This window comes from Esox lucius, chromosome 16, assembly GCF_011004845.1.
Source record: "Esox lucius isolate fEsoLuc1 chromosome 16, fEsoLuc1.pri, whole genome shotgun sequence".
NCBI classification, from domain to species: domain Eukaryota; kingdom Metazoa; phylum Chordata; class Actinopteri; order Esociformes; family Esocidae; genus Esox; species Esox lucius.
Genome location: NC_047584.1, coordinates 28,896,558 through 28,917,603, shown reverse-complemented (window position 1 = coordinate 28,917,603; position 21,046 = coordinate 28,896,558). Strand labels below are relative to the sequence as shown.

The window sequence follows — 21,046 nt, the reverse complement described above, 5'->3', positions numbered from 1 at the left end:
TCTTCGCGCGCGAGAGAAGACAAGTCACGAACACTTCAAAGCGTGCGCGAGCCCGATCACTATTACAGAGGTCGTCATCTTCAAATGAGGTAAGCGTTAACCGTAGAGGGTTCTGGATGCCGCGCGAGCCCGAAGACCGATGAGCGGTGTAAAGGTTATTATTGATTCGTGATGCGGGAACCGTGGGCTTCTTTATCTGATCTGTTGTCAAATGAAACCAATGCATATTAGATATAATCTACTCTGGTAAGGGTGTCAGTGTGGCCAGATGATGAATCACTGTTATATTTCTAAATTCGATTATATGAAATCTATACTAGGCTACATTAAAAAAATATATATAGTGGTATCTCCATGGGGACGTGTGTGGATCATTACAGCAGTGGTACTTTTTCAACTGTTTTTGACAAATTTAACCGGGCTGACTCAAGTCCATAGTCATACCACATATATGTAAGCTGTATTGTGTTATGTAATAAAGTACGTTATTTTATTATAGGCTATTAGAGAAAAACATTCCTAACTTTTACGTTGTCATCAATTTCAAATTTTCTTGATGAAGATTGTTGGCCAACTCACGTTTGCAATAACACAATCGGCTAAATAGTACACATAGCTTAGGCCTACGTGGCTCTGAGGGATGTAAAATGGTTATGCCATAAACGAGCACTCGAACCATGGTTAAAATGCAAAATAAATGTGTTGAAATCAGAGCAGGCTTGGCATTGGTGACAGCCATTCAGACTGGCTAAGGCAATTATTTTTCCAAAACCGTGCTGACTACAGAGCTGGACACTTGACGGACTACAGGCTACTTCAGTTAGACTTAACTAGAGTTTTTCATCCCGGTTTCTGAGCTGTAGGACATAACAGCTTATGTGTTATGTGTTTGAACTCAGCATCACATACCTTAGGTGTTACCAAACCCTTTCCACCAACTCCCTTTTATCATATTAAAACAGGCTGGATTCCATGACAGGGGAGAGAAACTGGCTTGCTTGAGGCTACTGCCTGTGTTGCAATAAACTTACCTTCTCCAATTCTAGAACCTACTAGAAACTCAATACAGTTTACCATATGACCACGTTTTTTATCTATCAAAACCGAGTCTTCTATAGGCTTTTTCCAACCGAATTGCTCTAAGCCCAGGGCTCAGCCTGTAGGGTTTAGTGTGCAGTGAGAACGCACAATATAACCATATAATCAGTTTTTTTAATAAGATTTTTTTTTTCGTGCTTATGAATATCGTAATAAATTTTTATATACTATGTTAAATTTACTGCACAGTTTTATTTTGTCCAAATGATTTAGCTGACCGATTTCAGCATGTGTTTATAGAGTAGGGGAGGACAATGGGCAGTTTATGATTGGGGGCCTCAGGTGCAGAAACCACTGAACTAAGGCGATATTTGCTAGAGTAAATTTAGCTTGTTTTGCTGTTCCACAAATAACATTTTACAGTCGGTTTAGCTGAACTGACGCAAGTGGTCGCTAGGTAATTAAAATATTGTGATTGAAGAAAAGACATGTCTGAGAAGTGAAGTGTACTTAAATCAGCATTTATGTCTGTTCATTTTCTACTAGTATTAGTTGTTGCAATTCCGACGGGGCTATTTTTTAAATAAATAGACAAGGTAACAGCAAACATGTCCAACTTGAATGATGCATCACCTCCCTGGAGCCATCAGTGTCAAATCTATGACAACATACATAATTCACAAATTTGTTTCCAAAACTGTTTTCAGGGGTGTTAAAAATATTGTATACATTAGTGAGACTTGTGTGTTTAGGGGCCAAATTTAATTTATATTTTAGTCAGCTTTTGGCAGAGTAACTTAAAATGCATACATTGCAAAGTGGGTCTACCAAGCAACTAAGTACAACTTGGTCAGTGAAGTAGCTATCAGCAAAGTCAGTGATAGAATGATGAGAAAAACAAATCCCTTTAAACCATTTAAACCACAGAGTCAATGGTGGGGTCAGGTGGGGTTGACTTTGAGGCCAATTTATCAAGAGATATACATTTTTGCATATTATAGCGTCACCATGTGGTCGATATGAACATTCTCGCATGTTGAGAGTGTTTTTGTTAAAAGTGGCCATTTAGTTGTAGGGATTTAATATTGCGTGGCAGGACATCGATCATGTGTGGCTGTCATTAAAAGAAAAATATTTATCACATTTTTTGATTTTAGGTTAAACTTGCCAAGTATGCATTTTTAATCACTTGTTATAGCTCCACTATTTGGTAGTTAGTGAAGTTTCTGTATGACAAGACACGCAGGTTAGTAGAGAGAGAATTCCTAAGTTATTTAAATCCATAACCAATTGTCTCAGTGCTGCTTGGGGTGGACTGTTAGATATTGATCTGGGGACTCCTTGTAGTAGGTAGGGCACCAGCAAGCTCAATCATGGTTGTTGGCCAAGGAACACGTTCACCTCCAGCATGTACTGTTTGAATATATGTTGAGCCAGCAGAGTGATTAGAAGCAGAACAGCTTGGCGAGATATATATCTTTGTGGAGTTTGTCCATGATGTAAAGCCATAGTCATGAATTGTATGTAAAAAAATAAAAATGGGAATAAAGGGGTAAAATGCATCATTAGAAAAGATTAGGGAATATATAGGGAGTATAATTTTAGGGTGCACATGTTTCAATACTGATATACGTTACAGGATTGTATATTAAAATACGCATTTTTATGTCTTTCCTCGCTTTATGATTGAGAAGGTGGATAAAAAAACAGTTTTATATTGAACCAGTTTTCTCATTTGCTCATTCCTCTCAGAATAACAGACTTAAGTCAGCTGAACTTTGAATACCAGAAATGAAACTGTCTGTTGAAATTGGGAAAAAAATAAATCAAGCAGTTTGTGGAATTTAGGATCTTATTACTGTTAGTGCCAGTAAAAATGCCTGAACTTTCCCCATTTCAAATGGCAATCATGCTTCAAACCACAAAACGTTGCGCTCATTGCTTTAGACTTCTTAATATATTTTCAGACCTTTCACTAAACAAGCCTGATTTACCTAATAAATGGCTTGATGGTTAAACTAGTTGAGTCAGGTATTCTAGCTGTGGAATAATCAAAATACATGAAACAGTTGGCAGGGTTCCCAGAGAAGAGATTTGAGAACCACTTGAATGGGAACACTGTGATAATGTAGTGATAAATGCTGCAGTAGAACTGAACGCTTCAAGATCACACCACCACAAAGCTTGTGTTTGGTGGTTTATAAAGAGGAAAATCATGACAGAGAATTTAATCCTTGTTCCTCCTGGAGGACCTGTGTGGTTAGAAGACTTCTGTGTTTTCAATCATCCTCATTTAGATGTTGGCATACTTGGCTGGGTTCTTCTGTTTGAGTCCTGAATGGCACACTATTGTCTACACAGTGCACTAATCAGGGCCTGTAAGCAATTGTGTGCACTACTTTTGAACAGAGTCTATAGGGAATAGTGTGCACTACTTCTGACCAGGCCCTATTTCAAGTGAAAGTCCACCTATTTCACTAGTGGCCAAAGTCAAATGTAGTGCACTATATTGAGAACAGGGTGACATTTGGGAAATAACTATACTGAATATTTTAGTCTGTCGTAAAGCTCATGTCTGAAGTGGTGGGAAGTTGACATAGTAAATTCAGCCGTGAAAGGAATGACATTTTTATTATTTTCTCCAGGCATGACTTTCGAACAAAGAAAAAGGGGGTTATAAATGTACGGTGCATTGAAATGATCAATAAGCAGAATGTTAGCCCTGCCCTAAATCATTATTAATAAACTTTGTATACCGATGCTTTTGTTATGATCCTCTGACAGCTAAATATAATGCCACATTTCTCCTAACATCCAACCATGTGGCTTTGGAATGAATAATGTGTGACATTAAGATTTAGACTGAGGTATCGGTGCCAGTCTTTTCCTCTTAAGTAAATCTCCAGAAGCCCAGTTAAGATGATTTAGTTGGAGGTAGATGGTGGAGACCTGGAATGGAACAGAGGATCTTGGGACATATCCTCTTGGCTCAGTGCAGTGCTCCATGAATCATACTTTTTGTCTTAAGTGTCATTCCATCATCTGAAGTCCCCCTCCTTAAGTCGGACCGTTATATCCTATAATCATATCATCCTGCCTGAGAGAAGGATAACTACCCTGTTCCCTGTTGGGAGAGGTTTAACGCCTGACTTTGGGCCAAAACCAAAAAATGAAGGCTTTAAACTGTTTACCTGACCAGTGTGCCATTAAACCACCTAATTTGATGTGTACATTGTTTTGTCAATAACCTTTTTATTTGTTATTGAGCCCTAGCTTCCTTATGAACATGCTGGACACCCAAACCTGGATAATTTGGTATATCTGGTAGTATTTGAGTTGACGTGACAAAGATACTTTGTTGATTAACCAAATACGGTAATAGATTGAGGGAGAGAGAGGAGAGATATGGAGAAAGAGCAGACATATCGAGAGTGAGAGAGAGAGAGGGAGAGAGAGAGAGGGAGAGAGAGAGAGAGGGAGAGAGTGAGAGAGAGAGAGAGAGAGGGAGAGAGAGAGAGAGGGGAGAAAATTTGGAGACAGAGTAGAGGTATGGAAGGTTTCTCTCATCTGGTGACTGAGGTTCTCCATCTTTAGTTTGGCTGGATATTTCTCCCTCCCTTTGAATCTCTCTCTCCTTGTCCCTCCCTCCTTCTCTCCTTCCGTCCCTCCCTCCTGCTCTCCCAATCCCCTTTTGTCCCCACCCTCTCCCTCTCAGACAAATCAATTGCAGAAGGTCGCAGTGCTCTGACCTCTTCTATGACAAGTGTCATTCCAGGGGACTCACTTTTCAGGGCTGGTTCAGATATAACCCCCTACGGGATTCTGTGGGGAATTTTTACTGCTGTGAGATTAGGCTCTTATGGGGCCTGTTGATGATGAATGTTGTCAATAAAGTTGACCATATGTTGCATTCTGAACAATTGCCAATGGCTTTAAACAAAGCTGAAGGATCTACATGCTGGTGGCTAGAGATGGGGTGGGGGCTGGAGATGGGGTGGGGGCTGGAGATGGGGTGGGGGCAGCAGCTAGGGCTGTATAGGGAGCTGTAGACCAGATATTAAGAGAAATAAATTAAATGCATGCAATTTAAATGTCTTTTCTAATAACATTCGGCTATGGCTTCCTCTCCTCTCCATCACATCATTATATTTACATTATCCTGTTAAACACAATTAGTGTTACATTATCCCAGCCTTCCTCTGGGTTGGTCCTGTTGATCTCTGGATATAAAACCAGATGCTGCTGGAAATGATGTGTGCCAGTAGAGGGCACTCTTCCCTCTGCTCTTAATATGACACCCCAAGGCCCCAGGGCAGTGAAGCAGATATGGCCCTGTATGTGATTCATACTGTACCAGTCAAATGTTTGGACACACCTACTCACTCAAGGGTATTTCTGTAGTTTTACTACATGATTCCATACATGTTATTTCATAGTGTTGATGTCTTTACTATGATTCTATATGTACAATAGTAAAAATAAAGAAATACCCTTGAATAAGAGGGTGTGTCCAAACTTTTGACTGGTACTGTATGTACACATGTATATGCAAATATATATATATATACATATATATGTGCATATGTATATATAAGCATGTGTACAATTATTATTTTTCTTAAAATAAGCTGTAACATAAAAACTGTAAGTGCTTAATGTATGTAAGTTTCTCTGGATAATGGTATCAACAATTTAAGAAAACTGATGAAGTGCATCAGATTGAACAAATCTGTACAATAGAAATATAATATTGTGTCCTACTGTGTTAATTACTTTAGGCACACGAAAGGCTAATAAATAGATAACCATTTGTTATGGGTACAGGACATTCTACCAAAAGAGAACATTGAATTTCAGTTGATTTGACTGAATTGGAAAGGAATTGATCCCACACATGGAACATGTACACACACATGCAAAACGAGGACCCTTTAGAAGTACAGTGTTCAAAATACACTCATTCATCACTATTAACTGTCTATCTTGTGTGTTTATTTAACATTTTATATCCTGCTTTAACTACAGAAATCTGAGAATTCTAAAAAAGTGTCCTGGCTATATTTCCAGTCAGGCCCTCATAGCATTGTGGCCACATTATCATGTCTAGCTTCCAAATAGCTCATTTAAGAATGTAAGAATCTGGAGAGAGCCAACTAAATTACAAAAATATGAAAATGTAGAAGGTAGAATCTAGCTGTGTCAATACCTGCACTGTCCAGAATGTCCAGAACTAGTATGATTACGTTTTCTATTGCATTTTCTATTGCATATCTACAGCTCTCCACACCAACCCCCAGCATTGCTTTTTTAAAACTAATGCTTGCAATTTTTTTTTTTTTCACTTCTGGCACAGACTTTGCTTTGAGGGCAACTAAGTTGAGTAAAGTATATCCACATTACTGCCCCTGAGCTGTTTTTGTCCAACCTAGCGATCTGAACAGTACAGCTAATGTTGTAATGTTAAGATAACAGAACCTTTGGTGCACAGGACATTTTCCCATAAGGATTTTCTGCTGGCTTGTTTACACTGTGTTTTGGGAAATTCAGTCAGGCTTTTTCTTGTCTCTGTCAGCAATTCCTTGGATTCATACTATATAACATTTCTTGGTTGTGTGCAGTAGAGAGTACGTGCTCAAACTGTTCTTCAGATCAACTGATAGTTCTAATGCAGTGTTGCAAGATGCTTTGTCAAAAAATTCAACCCAAATTATAATGACATAAGGTTGAATATGTCATTGTGGCCCAGTCCTGGGCGGTTTACCACAGTTCCATAGGTTGCAAGAGAAAACATTTCCATTCCTGACTAAATAAGGCAAGTAACAAATGAAAGGATCATCATTAGTCGTTATTCCCTTATTCATTGTGTATGATGAAACGACATCACGGTTCTCGAGTTAAACCAGTGTGTCTGAAATGTAGGCGTTTGCATTTGAACGGAGGTGGCAATCCATCTGTACACAATGATTCTCTGCTTATCTGAGCCTAGTAGAACAAAGGGGCCCTCATCTGCCAAATGCTGCGCAGACAAACGAGAGACAGGTGTGTGTAGCCCGATGTAGCCTGGGGTATAGACTCTAGTCAGGACTGTCTCTCTCTTACACACACACAGGTGTGCTAGAATCATGGAGATAGTGTTGGTCTGTCTCCAGAATATCAGGATGTGTTCTCCGGTCTTCGGCAGCCACTGAACAGCTCTCCAACAGCGAGCGTGAGTTGAGTGTTTGGTTTGATTTATTCAATCATTAAAAGAGTACATTGAAGGCTGCTCCAGTTGGAGGCAACAGCTCGTCCTGTATTCTGTGTGGTCGCCAAAGGACACTTGAAACAGCTTTGTTCTTTATTTCTAGTCCACAGACTAGAAACTGTACAATTTCTGTCAATCATTTCACTTCACATTTTTATGACTGTCCACGAGAGGGCGACTGCTGTATGATGTTAATCAATGGCATAATACTGTAGTTACAGGATATCTTGATAGCTGGACAGGTGAGACGAATAATAAGGCACAGGCTATATAGCATTTTTTGTTATATTTCTACCGTGATGTCGCTATAGCCTTGGATAGCAGTGTGTCTGGTGACCAGGACGCGCATTCAAAAGATGCAACCCTTTAAAACACATTTGCTAATCAGAACATGAGTCTATCCCTGTCTATCCGAAGTGATAATAGGTGACAAATCATGTCTATTAATTGCAACGTTAAACATCTTGAAAGAGTAATTACGGGCAGATTAAGATAATAGATAGATGCTTTAATCAAATCTTCATTAAATGCAAGAAAAATCTAACGAAACTGCGTTTAGTAACGATATACTTTTTCTCTGGCCACAAGTGATTATTATTTTTGGTGACCAGTTCGCCACTCGATTGATCCTATCCCGGGAGCCTTCGTTGCATGTTTCCCACCTGTTGCGGATCCGCCTTAAGACCAACACGGACGCAAAGCGTAGCAAATTTCAAGTTCAACTATTCAGTACCCACTTCAGGCGTGACAGACATGAGAGACTCGAACTGGGATGCCAGTTTACCGCAGCAATCGAGAATTTTTTTAATAATGTGAACATTGATTTTCGATTAAGTACTAATATTGAAGGAGAGGAGAAAAACATGGCGAACAGCTCAACTTTAGATGTCTTGTTTTCCCAGAGAACTGGCCAGAATTCATCTGAACCATCTCCATTCTCTGACTTTAGAGAAAATCCGTTGAAGGTAGGCATCATCCCCCTCAGGCCTTTGTTTATGTATCATATTAATAGAGAAATACAATAATTCACACACAAATATGAGTTGCTGGCTGTTTAGTGATAAATTAATTGTGTCGTTTGTAGTAATGTAAATTCGAATTTCGTAAATTCGAAATCGTATTAACTTTTTTTTTTTAACTCGTACAGTACCGTGTTGTTGTGTAGTTTATTGGCGCCGTACTTCGGGCCAGAGAAAGTGACTCCACAGAAACTCTCCTGCCTTCCCTTTCTACTTCCAAATGTTTACGGCCATTGAGAAAGTGGACATATACTGCAGTTCCTGGAAGTTTGAGTGATCGGTGTGAATGCCGCAAATTCGAAATGACTGGAGGACATGGAAGTTATAGGCTACAGTACAGCTGTGGCGAAAATTATCACCCTTGCATTTCATTCAAATAATTAAGCATTTCTTCAAAAATGTATTTATTTGGTTTGCAGTTCTTAACATCAGAAATACTTGATCTTAGCATTCCTCAAAGAAATCCTAAAATGTCCGGACAGTACTATTGCCACTTTCTAGAATAAGATATTAATAATTATACCATTCGTTGCCAAGTCAGTGAAAGGGGATTGTGTCAGTCAAACATGGAGTGGATCAGTGATGTTTTGGGGTTGCTTTACTACACTCTGATGCTGGTTGCATGAATGTGTGCGAGGAGAAGTCCAAGGCAGTTTGGAGTGTCAAACTGTGTCAGAAAGCTGTCTACATCAAAGATCATGGATATTCAAGCAAGGCAATGACCTCAAAATAACTTTCCAAAAGCACCCAGGAATGTTTAATCTCAGTGTCTAGCAATGACTGTGGATCTAAATCCAATTGGAAACCTGGGGAGAGATCTTAAAACAGTAGTTGGGCTCTCTTCAAAATGGGGGAGAACTAGAGCAGAGTGGACCAAACTGGCAGGACAGGGATGCAGTCATCCATGCCTTTAGGAAGCACTTGATTGCAGTTGTTTTGGTTTTAAATCAAATTGACCAAAGGTTCTGTAGTGAAAACAGTAAAATAAAGAATTATGAGGGCCAAATACTTGTCAATTTCAACTTGTGTTTAGAGACAATGTCAGTTATTTGAAAAAAGCGCAAGGGTGCCAATACTTTTGACCACGACTGTAAGCAGAGGGGATTCATAACCCGTTTTATTCATAACCTGTCCACCAAGGATTAATCATAATAAAATCTTAATGGGGCAATCTTTTCATCAGTGGCTTCCTGGCTTGTCAAACCTCTTGGGAGACCTACAGTATAGCCCACCATGTATAGCGTACCTTTAACCTGTCCATCCAAGGCCATGTATTCTGTCAGCTACACGTAGGTCTCGCTGGCAAAGCAGTTGGGGAGTGAAGGAGGCATGGATGCACACTGTAGAAATTAGAGAAGATGCCGTTTCTGTTAGAGAATAGGACTACTGTACCATGGCCCTGAATGGCTCTCAGCTCGGAGATAACTCAACACCCAGCCTCCTCCGCTCCTTCACTTCCCTCCTCCCAGATCCATCCCTGGTCTGCCACAGTTCTTCATTGTCCTCTAGGGACAAAGACGCGCGCTGTCTGTCGTCTCGAACGCGGATACACTGGGACAGGAAGACAGTGCTGTCGCCTCATCTGTCCTATCTGGTCAGGCCCAGAGATGGCACACGCAGTAAGCTGCACTATCATTGGCTTATATAAAGCAGCGTAAGTTAGGGTTAGAGACTGTTTTTACGACTTAGCCAGGAACGGAGATGGAGCTTGGGGAAATAGAACTGCGCACGGGAGGAGTGTGTTAAGACAACAACGGCACCCTTTTTGTCCTGGGTCACATGCGTGTAATCTTCTGCGTAGATATTTACCTCTGTATCAAATTACCTTCTGCTGTTGTCTCCCACACAGGATATGGAGTAACGAGTACTACTAGTTTCACTGTTTACTTGCCATGTGAAGTGTTTGTTTGGTTACTTTTGGTTGCAGCTACTAGTTGCTTGTCCAAAATTGTACCAAGGGACATAACTCAATAATGTAAACGAATTACTTACAGTGACTTAATTTTACTTTCCCCTTAAGGGCCATTAGGGCCTGTTTAGATACTGAGTGTTAGAGGGAGCATAGATCTGCTGGCAGTCTGTCTCGAAGTATTTGCATCTGTCATTTTCACAGAATCTGGAATCCGTAGAAGGGTTTCGCTCAAAATTGTCATTCAAACTTACACTGAAAAAGGTGTAACTGAATGTCATTAAAGAACAAAAAGGTCTGCTCCCCGTGGCCTGAAGTGTGGCCAGTGAAGAGGGCTGGTTAGCCAATGATGGATAACATCCCAACCGTGATATCGGGACAACCTAAGACAGGCACAGTCGTGCATCTGGTCACAATCCACAATATACATACCCTAGGTACATGTGTACGTAGCCCAGAAACAGCATCTGTGCTGAACAAATGGCACAATTTCTAGACCAAGAACGTGGTGCTTTCCAGGTCCTGGGAGTTTGTCAAGTGTCAGTCAGACAAATGCACTGGATTCCCCACTGCACACATTGTCACAGTCTCACTGGAGACTGGTGCAGCAACACATTGTGCCCATTGTTATTTTCTGTGGATTTTCGAGTGTGGGCCCTCACATCTCCCGGATATAAAAGCAAGGGACGACGCACCACTTACATAGTATTGTGTTTGTCTGTCTGTATTTTGTGTCTTTTTTTGTGTGAGTTTGTGTGATTGAGTGTGAAATTATGCATTAGAAAAAGGGAAAAGGAGGGGGTGCAGAAATTAATCTTTATTCTTATTGCAGTACCTTTGCGGGTAGAGTAACTGACAGTTATTTTAAACGCATTTAATGTAATCTATTACTCCCAGATCCTGGCCACATGCACAGGGCACAACGCGTTTAAACAGGTACCAGTGAAAATGCTGACTCATTCTGCACAGTAATTAAAGAAATAACACTAATATTTTAATAATACGGGAAATGCTATGTAAAATAAAAAATACATGAATGCAAGTATATGGGTCAGTAGAGGCCAGTACCTTATTCAATCTATAGAGGTACTGGAGTGGTTAAACAATGAACTGGTACCTCCTTCAATCTGTGGGATCACTGGAGTGGCTGATGTAGGAGTAGTACTTTTAAATGGTTATCTGACCAGAAATTGAAAGGCTACTACATTCCCCAAACCAACTTGTCGTTTTGTCCTTGAGCATGAGTGTTAACTGCTCCTGCAAGTCACTCTGCATAAGAGCATCTACAAAATTATGAAAATGTTAACTTATCAAATCATTACTTTAACCATGTTCCAAAACCAAGGGAGGACTGTTACCAGAAGTGACCTGCCTGGCCAACTCGGACCCCAGTTTGCCAGCCTTTGTGTAGTTTCCCTTCCTGCAACAGGAAAGTGAGTGTAAATGGGCTCCTGACACCTGAGTGAGGAAATAATCCATATTGATATTTCAGTTACTACAACGCTTGGATTTCTGTTTCGACCGCAATCTAACTTGCCCCAATTGGTTTGTCAGTTATTTGGACCTAAGGCCAGTGATTTTGCAGATGTTGGAGTGATGATTGGGCCACTGTTTCAGGCTGGCGTGAACGTTCGGCTGGAAATGTGTTCAGATGAGGGCGGGACAAGCGCCAGGCCTAGTCAAATGTCGTCCCAGAGCATGTCACCTGCTTCCAATGTAATCAACGTCTCAATCTCTAACTAGCATCCTTGAATTGTTAGAAATAACAAAACTCCTTTTGCTGTCTTTCAATGCGTTTTTGGGAACTTAAGTTACCATGTATTTTAAGCTTAAGTTACCATGTTATCAAGAGCTTTTCTGCCTTTGGGAGAGCCCTGCCTCTGGAACAAAAGTCCAACAAAAATTATAACTGCCTGTAACCGGTGAACTGCCTGGATACTTGGCTTCCCTGGGTTTAGCCAGCACATATCTCACAATGTTGAATGACAAGGTGTGTTCCCAGGAATCTCTGGGAAGGTCCCAGGACCTTCTCTACATTGCCCGGCTCAACATTCCCTGGCTCTACATCCATTTAAAAGCTGTTTTACAGTTGTTGTTTGTAGTTGTTACAATGTCATTCATCCTGCTGGAATGAGTCACCCCATCCTGCTATGCGTGTGAACATGCATGTGTCTGTGTGTACCAACTGTCTGGCCAGGGTGGGGATTATTCACCCAGGCTTCTTCATGTAATGAACAATACAGTTTGTGTTCTGTGTGCGGTTTTTTTAAAATATGTGAATTATCATATTTCCGTGTTTTATTGTGTTAAATGATTGCCTTGAAAGGAAAGCCTGTCAGAGTGACTCTGGTGTGTAGGGGTGTTTGTAAGATGCTGGGCCCATGGGATGAAACCCAAATTGGGGCGATCTCCCATTGACTATGTTTTGCATGCACACATTGTTTTTCTCTCTCTCTCCCCCTCCCTCCCTCCCCGCCAGTAGTGGTGAAGACAGACGCCTGGGTCCTTAGTGGGACCCCATTCACATTAATGCACTGATTTGGCCCAGAGCCCTGCTCAAAGGTTGTGCACTACATTAGGAATAGGCTGCCATCTGGGGACACAGACTCAGACAGGGCAGTAGGTGCCAACTGGATGACCTGTGTTGAGAAACTGTTTATTTCTGAGTTGGGTTCTGAGTGGGGATGATGGTACTAGTGCGGTTCTCAGTGGGGATGATGGTACTAGTGGGGTTCTTAGTGGGATGATTCTTACGATAGTTCTGTTGTTGTTTTTTGCTCTGATTTCATTTAAATTTTTGTATTTTTTCATAGACCTATCTCCTGGGAATCATCATTTCAATATCAGGGAACTTTCTGATCAGCATTTCATTGAATATACAGGTAGGTAGATGTTTGGGTGTGAGTCTGGTCTGGGAAACAAAGCATCCTTCTCCGGATATGTTCATTTACCTTTTTCAACCACTGTGTTGCTATTAGACAGACATGTTGATCTCTGGATCTGTTTTAATCACACTGTGGTGCCATTAGACAGACATGTTGATCTCTGGATCTGTTTTAATCACACTGTGGTGCTATTAGACAGACGTTGATCTCTGGATCTGTTTTAATCACACTGACATTTGGCACACATGCTCAGGGACATGTGCCTCTCTAATTCCCACATGATATCAACACGTTTACTGTTGCCTTGTTTATTTGGTTTTACGCTAATTACTGATTTGGGGACCTTTTGTTCATGCAACCTTCTCTGAACACGACTCCTGACTCTCTGCCCTCCATCAGAAATATGCCCACATGCGTCAGTCCAGACACAGCAGCTCCAAGCCCTACTACACCTCCTGGTTGTGGTGGTGCGGTGTTGTCCTCATGGGGCTCGGAGAGCTGGGGAACTTTGCAGCCTACGGCTTTGCTCCTGCCTCCCTCATTGCACCGCTAGGCTGTGTGTCAGTCATAGGTAAGGACAACCCTCAGGCGTAGTGATTGGCTGATTCATTTGAAGTGTAATGTCTTTGTGTTTTAAAAAACGAGTGAACCTGATCGGACCTGGGAACACTTGAATGAGGCTCAGGCGCTGGCTGGTGCAACTGTCACCTGTTCAGTGTAAACATTCCAATGGCAGGTTAAATATTGACCTTCTGGGTCAGGTCCTCCCCAGGTTCTCTAGCCTGGTTTCGTCTGTCTGTCGCAAAGGGAGTCAAGGGGACCGCCCGAACAGAGCCAGGACCGGGCTAGGAGTCCAGGCTACAAGCAACAGACTGCTGACTCACCATCTAAACTCAGGAGGACTGTTGTCATGGTGATCTCACACCAAGCAGAAACGACTCCAAATCATACGTATACTGTATTTTAACCGGAGTATTGAGAACGTTTTGGAACGCCCTGGGTCACTGTTGAGGTATTTCAGGTGACCTTAGATCTGGTCTCGTATGCTTAACGTCCACCTCAGAAAATGACTTGGTAAACCGGAGTTACCCAGAGGGATGTGTGTGGTTGGAAGAATTAGTGAGAGTTGGGGTGGAGGAAGAGGGGACATGAATGTTAAAGTCTGAGGCTTTGGGTTAAAAAGCCTAGAGGACCTCCTGGGTACTTATCATAAAAGCAAGTCTGTAATGTAATGTCACTGTTGTTACACAAAAAATTACAAATTCCATTCTAAAACCTCCAGGCAGCCGAGGCCGAGACTTTGTTGTGCGTTCCTCCGTATGATCTGAGACAGGAGAGCAGAAATCCAGCCTGTTGGGTAATGAACGTATGGAATCTCGTCAGCTTCAGCTTGATATTCCGACCATCAAGTTGTGCAAATGTTCCTCTGATGGGGGGAACTAAGGGGATTCACATAAGCGGGGTTCTGAGAATACCTTGAGTGCTGTGTATTCAAATGCCAGAGGGGAACAAAACACATTCAGATTATTGCCGAAAGCTAGCAGCCAGTTTTACCGCAAGAGAGACCCTTAACGACTTGTGGTTTTTGTAGACCGCCGTCATGGACCGACGGTGTGTTGTTATAGACCGAATGGACTGGTCTGGCGTTGTACAGCTCGGCTGGAGTTGACCAGGCTGTGTGTTTCTTAAAGGGAACGAGTTGGGTGGAGGATTCTCGTTATGTTGGTTCCGTCTTCTACAGCTACGTTAGTGGATGATGCAGCGGAGCTGTGTTGTGGTCTCATGGGTCCCGCTACCTCATCTAGAGGACACGTGCGAACGCGCACACACACACACACACACACACAAGAATTCTGCTTTGGAATTTGTGACGGCGGTTCTTTACCCTGGAGACCCTCTCCGTGTCTCTGATATTGGCCAATACAATACATAATCTGCCTTAATGTGGAGTCGCTATGGTTACCTGTAATATCGGGTCTGTCCCCAAGGCAGGAGAACCCAGAGTGTGAGATGAGCTCTCTGCATAGCGGTATTACCAACTGACTGGTGACGAGGAAACGCTTGAAACGGTTTTATCAGCGGCATGTCAATATTGAATCACAATGTCTTGTCACAAACAGACGTTTGGTGTCAATAAGTCAATTTCCGAGGAGATGGGTGGAAGCAGAAAGCATTTCATTTGTTATGAATTTTCATTATGTGACAAGGACATGTACGTGTCTTCAGTGTCAGCCAATAGAACCGCGTGAATGGTGACTGGCAGCATGATGTTCACCTTTGACCTTTCACTGAATTCTTGTGTGAGTTAGACTGAGTGACAGGGTTACTGTGAGACTGGCTTTGTTTACCGTGGTTCACATTGTCATATTTCTGCACGGCTGGTCAAGTTGTTTTTCGGATGACAAAAACAATTTGACGTTTTTCATTCCGTAAGATGTAGATATGAAATGGCTGCCTTTCTCTTGGAATATGTGACAGGGTTACTGGTTTGATCATAGGTTTCTGAACCTTGTCAGATAGATTGACATGTTAATATGTCATATTCGAGAATGTCCAGTCAGCCAAAGATTCGATGGATATTGTCATTCGTCAGCATAGTAGGAAACACCCAACCTGCAACCCAAGGGACCTCAATCCGTTTTATTCTGTGTTTACATGCTTTTTGAAAACTAGGAAACTTAGAATTTTCAAACTTGTTGGTTGATTTATGTGATTTGCTTGAGCCAGTTGGAAATTTGAAAATGATTCCCAGTTCCATTTGGAATGTGAACATGGCACAGACTCACCACGCCCTTTTTTGGCAGAGAGAAAGTATTGTTCGTGCAAATGTTTCTTTAATTAGACACATTGATACTGTATGTTTAATGTGTGTTCATATAGGAGTTTGAGCCCACATTTCTGCTCCTTTATTCGGGACCGTGTTGACCTTGGACTGGGGTCTGCTTGGTGGGTATGTGGGGTGTATAATAAATGGTAAAATGGCTGCCGTTTGCTTTCAGCTAGTGCCATCATCTCCGTGTTGTTCCTGAAAGAGACATTACGAGCCTCTGACATTGTCGGTAAGTTTAGTCTCACACAAACACACCTCTCTGATAATCCAAACATAATTGTTTTTGAGTTAGGTTTTTACAAAACTAACCCTTTGTGACTGGTTGACTTCAACACATGTTGTCTTGAAGAGGGTCAGCCTAGCGACTCTGTGTAAATATTGCTTGTAATAGAGATGTAAAGCAGACATTTACTCTAGAACTTAGTTCTGATTAAACAGGTACTTCAGGTAAAGGGGACCGTTGCCCATGAGTTGTGATTGTCTTCCTGACCTGCAGGTGGCACCCTAGCGGTGACAGGGACCTATCTTCTGGTGACCTTTGCCCCACACACCTCCACTCACATCACCGCCCACCTGGTCCAGAAGTACACTGTCAGCTGGCAGTTCCTGGTTTACCTGGTACCTATTCTAACTCTGACCCATATCACCTGGTATGGGTTAGGTTATGTCTTCTAGCCCATATCACCTGGTACATATTCTAACCCTAACCCATATCACCTGGTACATCTTTCAGACAGAATCTTGGGATGGATGGAGAAAAACATGTTTTGTTTCAACTGACTAAAGCTTGTGAAATACATGAGACGGTATCAACTTACAGTTGATTTGTCCTGGCCCGTGACGACTTTGTCCTGGCGCGTGACGACGGTGTCCTGGCGCGTGACGACGGTGTCCTGGCGCGTGACGACGGTGTCCTGGCGCGTGACGACGGTGTCCTGGCGCGTGACGACGGTGTCCTGGCCCGTGACGACGGTGTCCTGGCCCGTGACGACGGTGTCCTGGCCCGTGACGACGGTGTCCTGGCCCGTGACGACGGTGTCCTGGCCCGTGACATTCCAAACCGTCCCCTATCTTCTTTATGGAGGCTGAGGAGGAACCAAAAAACCAAAAGGATCCTCCTCAGCCTCCAAACCTCTCTGTGAGGCAGTTACTGACAGCTGTCTGCGTGCACGTCTGTCTGCGTGCACGTCTGTGTAGCTGAGATTTCTTTTTCTCAAAGCACTTGTAAACTCACAAGGACGGCTCTGCAGTGGAACTTTCTGATTAAAGGAGAGAACAATGAATCATTTTATTGTAGTATGTTTTCATATTTTTTCTCATTTGTTTCTATTAAAGGTCTGTTTTTCCCCTGTGCTCCACTCATTGAGGATTCTGGTCCTCTGATAAGATACGCTCGCCTGGAGAACAGAGGAGAATTTCATTCCCCGCTTTAGTGTTTTTGACTGCTTCTTTCTGGAGCAGATAGCAAGATAGCAGTGTAATATGAATGGGTCAGGTGGTCTGGGGAGAAATTATCACTTTGACTTTGTGATATGGTTGGAGAGGGACAGTTGATGGAAATGGTCTCTGTGTTATTAATGGTTTGTCTGTTTTTTTATTACCCTCTCTCCCTAGGTTATAGAGATCATAGTGTTTTCTGTTCTGCTCTATCTGTACAAGAGAAGAAATATGAAAAACATCGTCATAGTAATGGTCCTTGTTTCTCTACTCGGTAAGAACTTGGGGGGTCAGTAACAGAAGGGTTTGAGGTGGGGGGGGGTCAGTAACAGAAGGGTTTGAGGTGGGGGGGGGGGTCAGTAACAGAAGGGTTTGAGGTGGGGGGGGGGTCAGTAACAGAAGGGTTTGAGGTGGGGGGGGGGGGTCAGTAACAGAAGGGTTTGGGTCGGGGGGGGGGTCTGTAACAGAAGGGTTTGGGGCGGGGGGGGTCTGTAACAGAAGGGTTTGGGGCGGGGGGGGTCAGTAACAGAAGGGTTTGGGGCGGGGGGGGTCTGTAACAGAAGGGTTTGGGGCGGGGGGGGGGGGTCAGTAACAGAAGGGTTTGGGGCGGGGGGGGTCTGTAACAGAAGGGTTTGGGGCGGGGGGGGTCAGTAACAGAAGGGTTTGGGGCGGGGGGGGTCAGTAACAGAAGGGTTTGGGGCGGGGGGGGGGGGTCAGTAACAGAAGGGTTTGGGGCGGGGGGGGTCAGTAACAGAAGGGTTTGGGGCGGGGGGGGGGGGGGGGTCAGTAACAGAAGGGTTTGGGGCGGGGGGGGGTCAGTAACAGAAGGGTTTGGGGCGGGGGGGGTCAGTAACAGAAGGGTATGGGAGGAGTCCTGAGCTTATATTAACTTCTTTGGAAAAGTGTAGCATTCATCTGGTATATTTTGGTTGGGGGTGGGGTTGACACAGTTCTGAAATGATGCAGGAGTACCAGATGCAGAGAGGTGGGAGAGAGGTCGCGGGGTCGGAGCGGGGAGCAGAACCCCGGTCATCCCATGGTGAAAGGGACTAGGCGTGTCTCTGAGCACGACAAGGTTGTGATGTCAGCGTCCGTGTGTGTCACTGTGTCTCCAGCGTCCCTCACGGTGATCTCGGTGAAGGCCGTGTCCGGGATGATCACCGAGTCCATCCAGGGTCGGCTGCAGCTCACGTATCCCATCTTCTACGTCATGGTGGTGGTGATGGGGGCCTCCTGTGCCTTCCAGATCAAGTAAGGCCTGCGTTTCTCCTCCTCCACTCGGATTTGTGTTTCTTCTCAAGTGGAGTTCATGTGGCCCCCCCACATGGGGGGGGGTGGAGTGAACGTCTGCATGACAACTGGGTTGCTTCTAGCACCATGGTTAATGTTGGATGACTCCACCGGGTCGTCCCAGGGTCACGGTGTCTTGTCCTTGGCCCTCGGGGGGGGGGGGACTGACCTGTCGCTTGCCGTCTCCTCCCCACAGATTCCTCAATCAGGCCATGAAGATGTTTTCCGCCACGGAGGTGGTTCCGATCCACTTTGTGTTCTTCACGGCAAGTGCCGTCGTGGCGGGTATGTTCAGCCACCGCTTTGCCGACCGTCTGTAATGGTTCACCATGCTTTATGGTCGTTGTGTGTGTGTGTGTGTGTGTGTGTGTGGGGGGGGGGGTCTACTGGATGGTTGACCCTGTGTTATGAAGAGCTTCTGTAAGACTTCTGTATGAGATCTGAGGTTTGTTTTTGTTTTTAAAACATGTTCTTGGTGTTTTGCAGGAATAGTATTTTACCAGGAATTCAGTGGGTTGGCTTTGCTCAATATATTCATGTTTCTGTTAGGGTGAGTAGGTATTCAGTATTTCTTGGACATCTAGGACACTTTAATCCTGGCCAGAGGAGTGCTGTGTGAGTGTAACTCTGTATGAACTCTTTCCAGCTGTCTGCTCTCCTGTCTCGGAGTCTTCCTGATAGCCAGAGATAGACCCAAGATCCAGACTCCGGACCAGACCTTCATAGCCATGGGAAAGATCCCTGGTAACTACACACGTCTCTGAATGATTGAGTGAATGAGACCACTTGAAATTGCACCAGAAAGAAACTCCTTTAATATCAGTCCGTGTCTACCCAGAAACAATCCAGAATGACTACATTTCAAATGGGATTTGAACAATATATTTGTTGTGTTTGGCCTAAGACTGGGATTTATTCAAATCTGATGGTGGTTTGTTGTTTTAATCAGCTTTTAGCCACCAGTCCCATGTCTGTGGGGATCCCATATAAAGTACATGCTGCTTGTCAGGAACAAGTCTTATTGAGAGCACCATTACACATTAACCTGGCACTAGTGTAAACAGTGTTTTAACAAGGTGTTACTGTATGAAACTGTTCTGCGAGGAGTTTGGGAGTTTTACTTACTCAAACATTTGTGGACTAATCTGCCCTGAAGGAAGAAACTAATGATTGGTTTGCCTAACTCTGTAGACAATCATTTGAAGTTTACCTTTTAAACATTTCATGACGGTTTCACTGATACAAATCAAAGATTTGTCCGTGAAACCAGCCCTTCAGGTTAGGCTTTAGGGCACAGACAAGCACTAACCCTGGACAAAGGTCCTCTCAGATCATGTAACGTGTTTTGAAATTCCATCTTCACGATTGAGTCAACTAATTAATTGTTCTGCCAGCACATTTGAAGGTGCACCTTGTCAAATTCTGCCTCTATCGTCTGCAAGACTAGAATTTTAAACAATGGCAAAATGTGTCCCCTGAACAAGGCCTGAATATTATTTTCTAGGCTGGGAGGGCGGGACTGTGCTGCTATTGTTTAATGTCAACTGATCGACAGACCAGGAATATTTCAGTCACTCTGAACAATTTGTAGAAAAAAAGTATTTGAAATATTAACGGAAAGCAAAAGAGGTTTGGCTCCAGCTTACCACCTCTGTAATGATCCTGTAGTCTGCTACCTCAGACCTTCCTATATTATAGCAGAAGGAGAAGGGAATATACATTTGTCCAGTGTCTCAATCAGTTTCTGATTACAAGATTACAACCCTCCAAAGTCAATTAGTTAAATGAGGGAAGGCTAACTCTAACATGGTGAACGTTTAATGACCGTGTTGTCACATCTCTGCTGTCTACAGGGAAGACCACTAAGGACAAAGTTCAGCCGGATCCTACCAGTAACAAGTACGGCTCTCTGGCAGCTAAACTCATGTGTATCAGACCGAGCCCACAGGACCAGCTTTAACTCCCGGAACACCTGAGGGTGCATACAAACGCCTGTCTGGCTGGGTCAACACGACACGCCTCTCAGCTGACAAGAGACTGCCAAAAGGCCAGTCCGTCCCTAGTGTGCAGTTTCCAGCAGGTCTGACTAGTGCTGGTCGGGCGAATGAAATGGTGCTACAACTGTTGATACTGAAGAGCCATCTCAGGATCTGAGCCAAATGCATTTCACACACCAAATACATCACCTTGTCAGTCCTCAAGGGTGTAGGTCTCTGGGAACCCATGTCAACAAGCGACTGTACTTTCTGTAAATACTAAAGCAAAAGTTATTAAATATAATTAGTACTGCAGAAATTTAATATGGTTTGTTTTGCTGATTTGTTAGTAAAATGTGTCAAGGGGCCCAGTCAATCTGAGCTACAAAGCTGGAGCAACAGTGCCCTTCACTGGAAT

The 21,046-nt window shown here is 43.2% G+C and overlaps 1 protein-coding gene across 1 annotated transcript; it reads left to right on the top strand.

The window, feature by feature from the left end:
• Nucleotides 1-7,788: 7,788 nt before the first annotated feature.
• LOC105016509 (NIPA-like protein 2) lies at nt 7,789-20,952 on the top strand. The gene is made up of 11 exons (XM_020054742.2): nt 7,789-8,247; nt 13,024-13,092; nt 13,495-13,666; nt 16,095-16,154; nt 16,422-16,543; nt 17,540-17,636; nt 18,478-18,613; nt 18,849-18,937; nt 19,139-19,202; nt 19,299-19,396; nt 20,506-20,952. The coding sequence occupies exons 1-11, from the start codon at nt 7,810-7,812 to the stop codon at nt 20,610-20,612; spliced, it is 1,452 nt and encodes a 483-aa protein (XP_019910301.2). The 5' UTR covers nt 7,789-7,809; the 3' UTR covers nt 20,613-20,952.
• Nucleotides 20,953-21,046: the final 94 nt, after the last annotated feature.

What these genes read in the sequence shown, in the direction of transcription:
- LOC105016509 (XM_020054742.2), top strand. Translation starts at nt 7,810, where the DNA reads ATGCAAGAAAAATCTAACGAAACTGCGTTTAGTAACGATATACTTTTT. An exon ending in TTAGAGAAAATCCGTTGAAG is followed by an intron (nt 8,248 to 13,023) that starts GTAGGCATCATC and finishes ATTTTTTCATAG; the next exon opens with ACCTATCTCCTGGGAATCAT. An exon ending in ACGAGCCTCTGACATTGTCG is followed by an intron (nt 16,155 to 16,421) that starts GTAAGTTTAGTC and finishes CCTGACCTGCAG; the next exon opens with GTGGCACCCTAGCGGTGACA.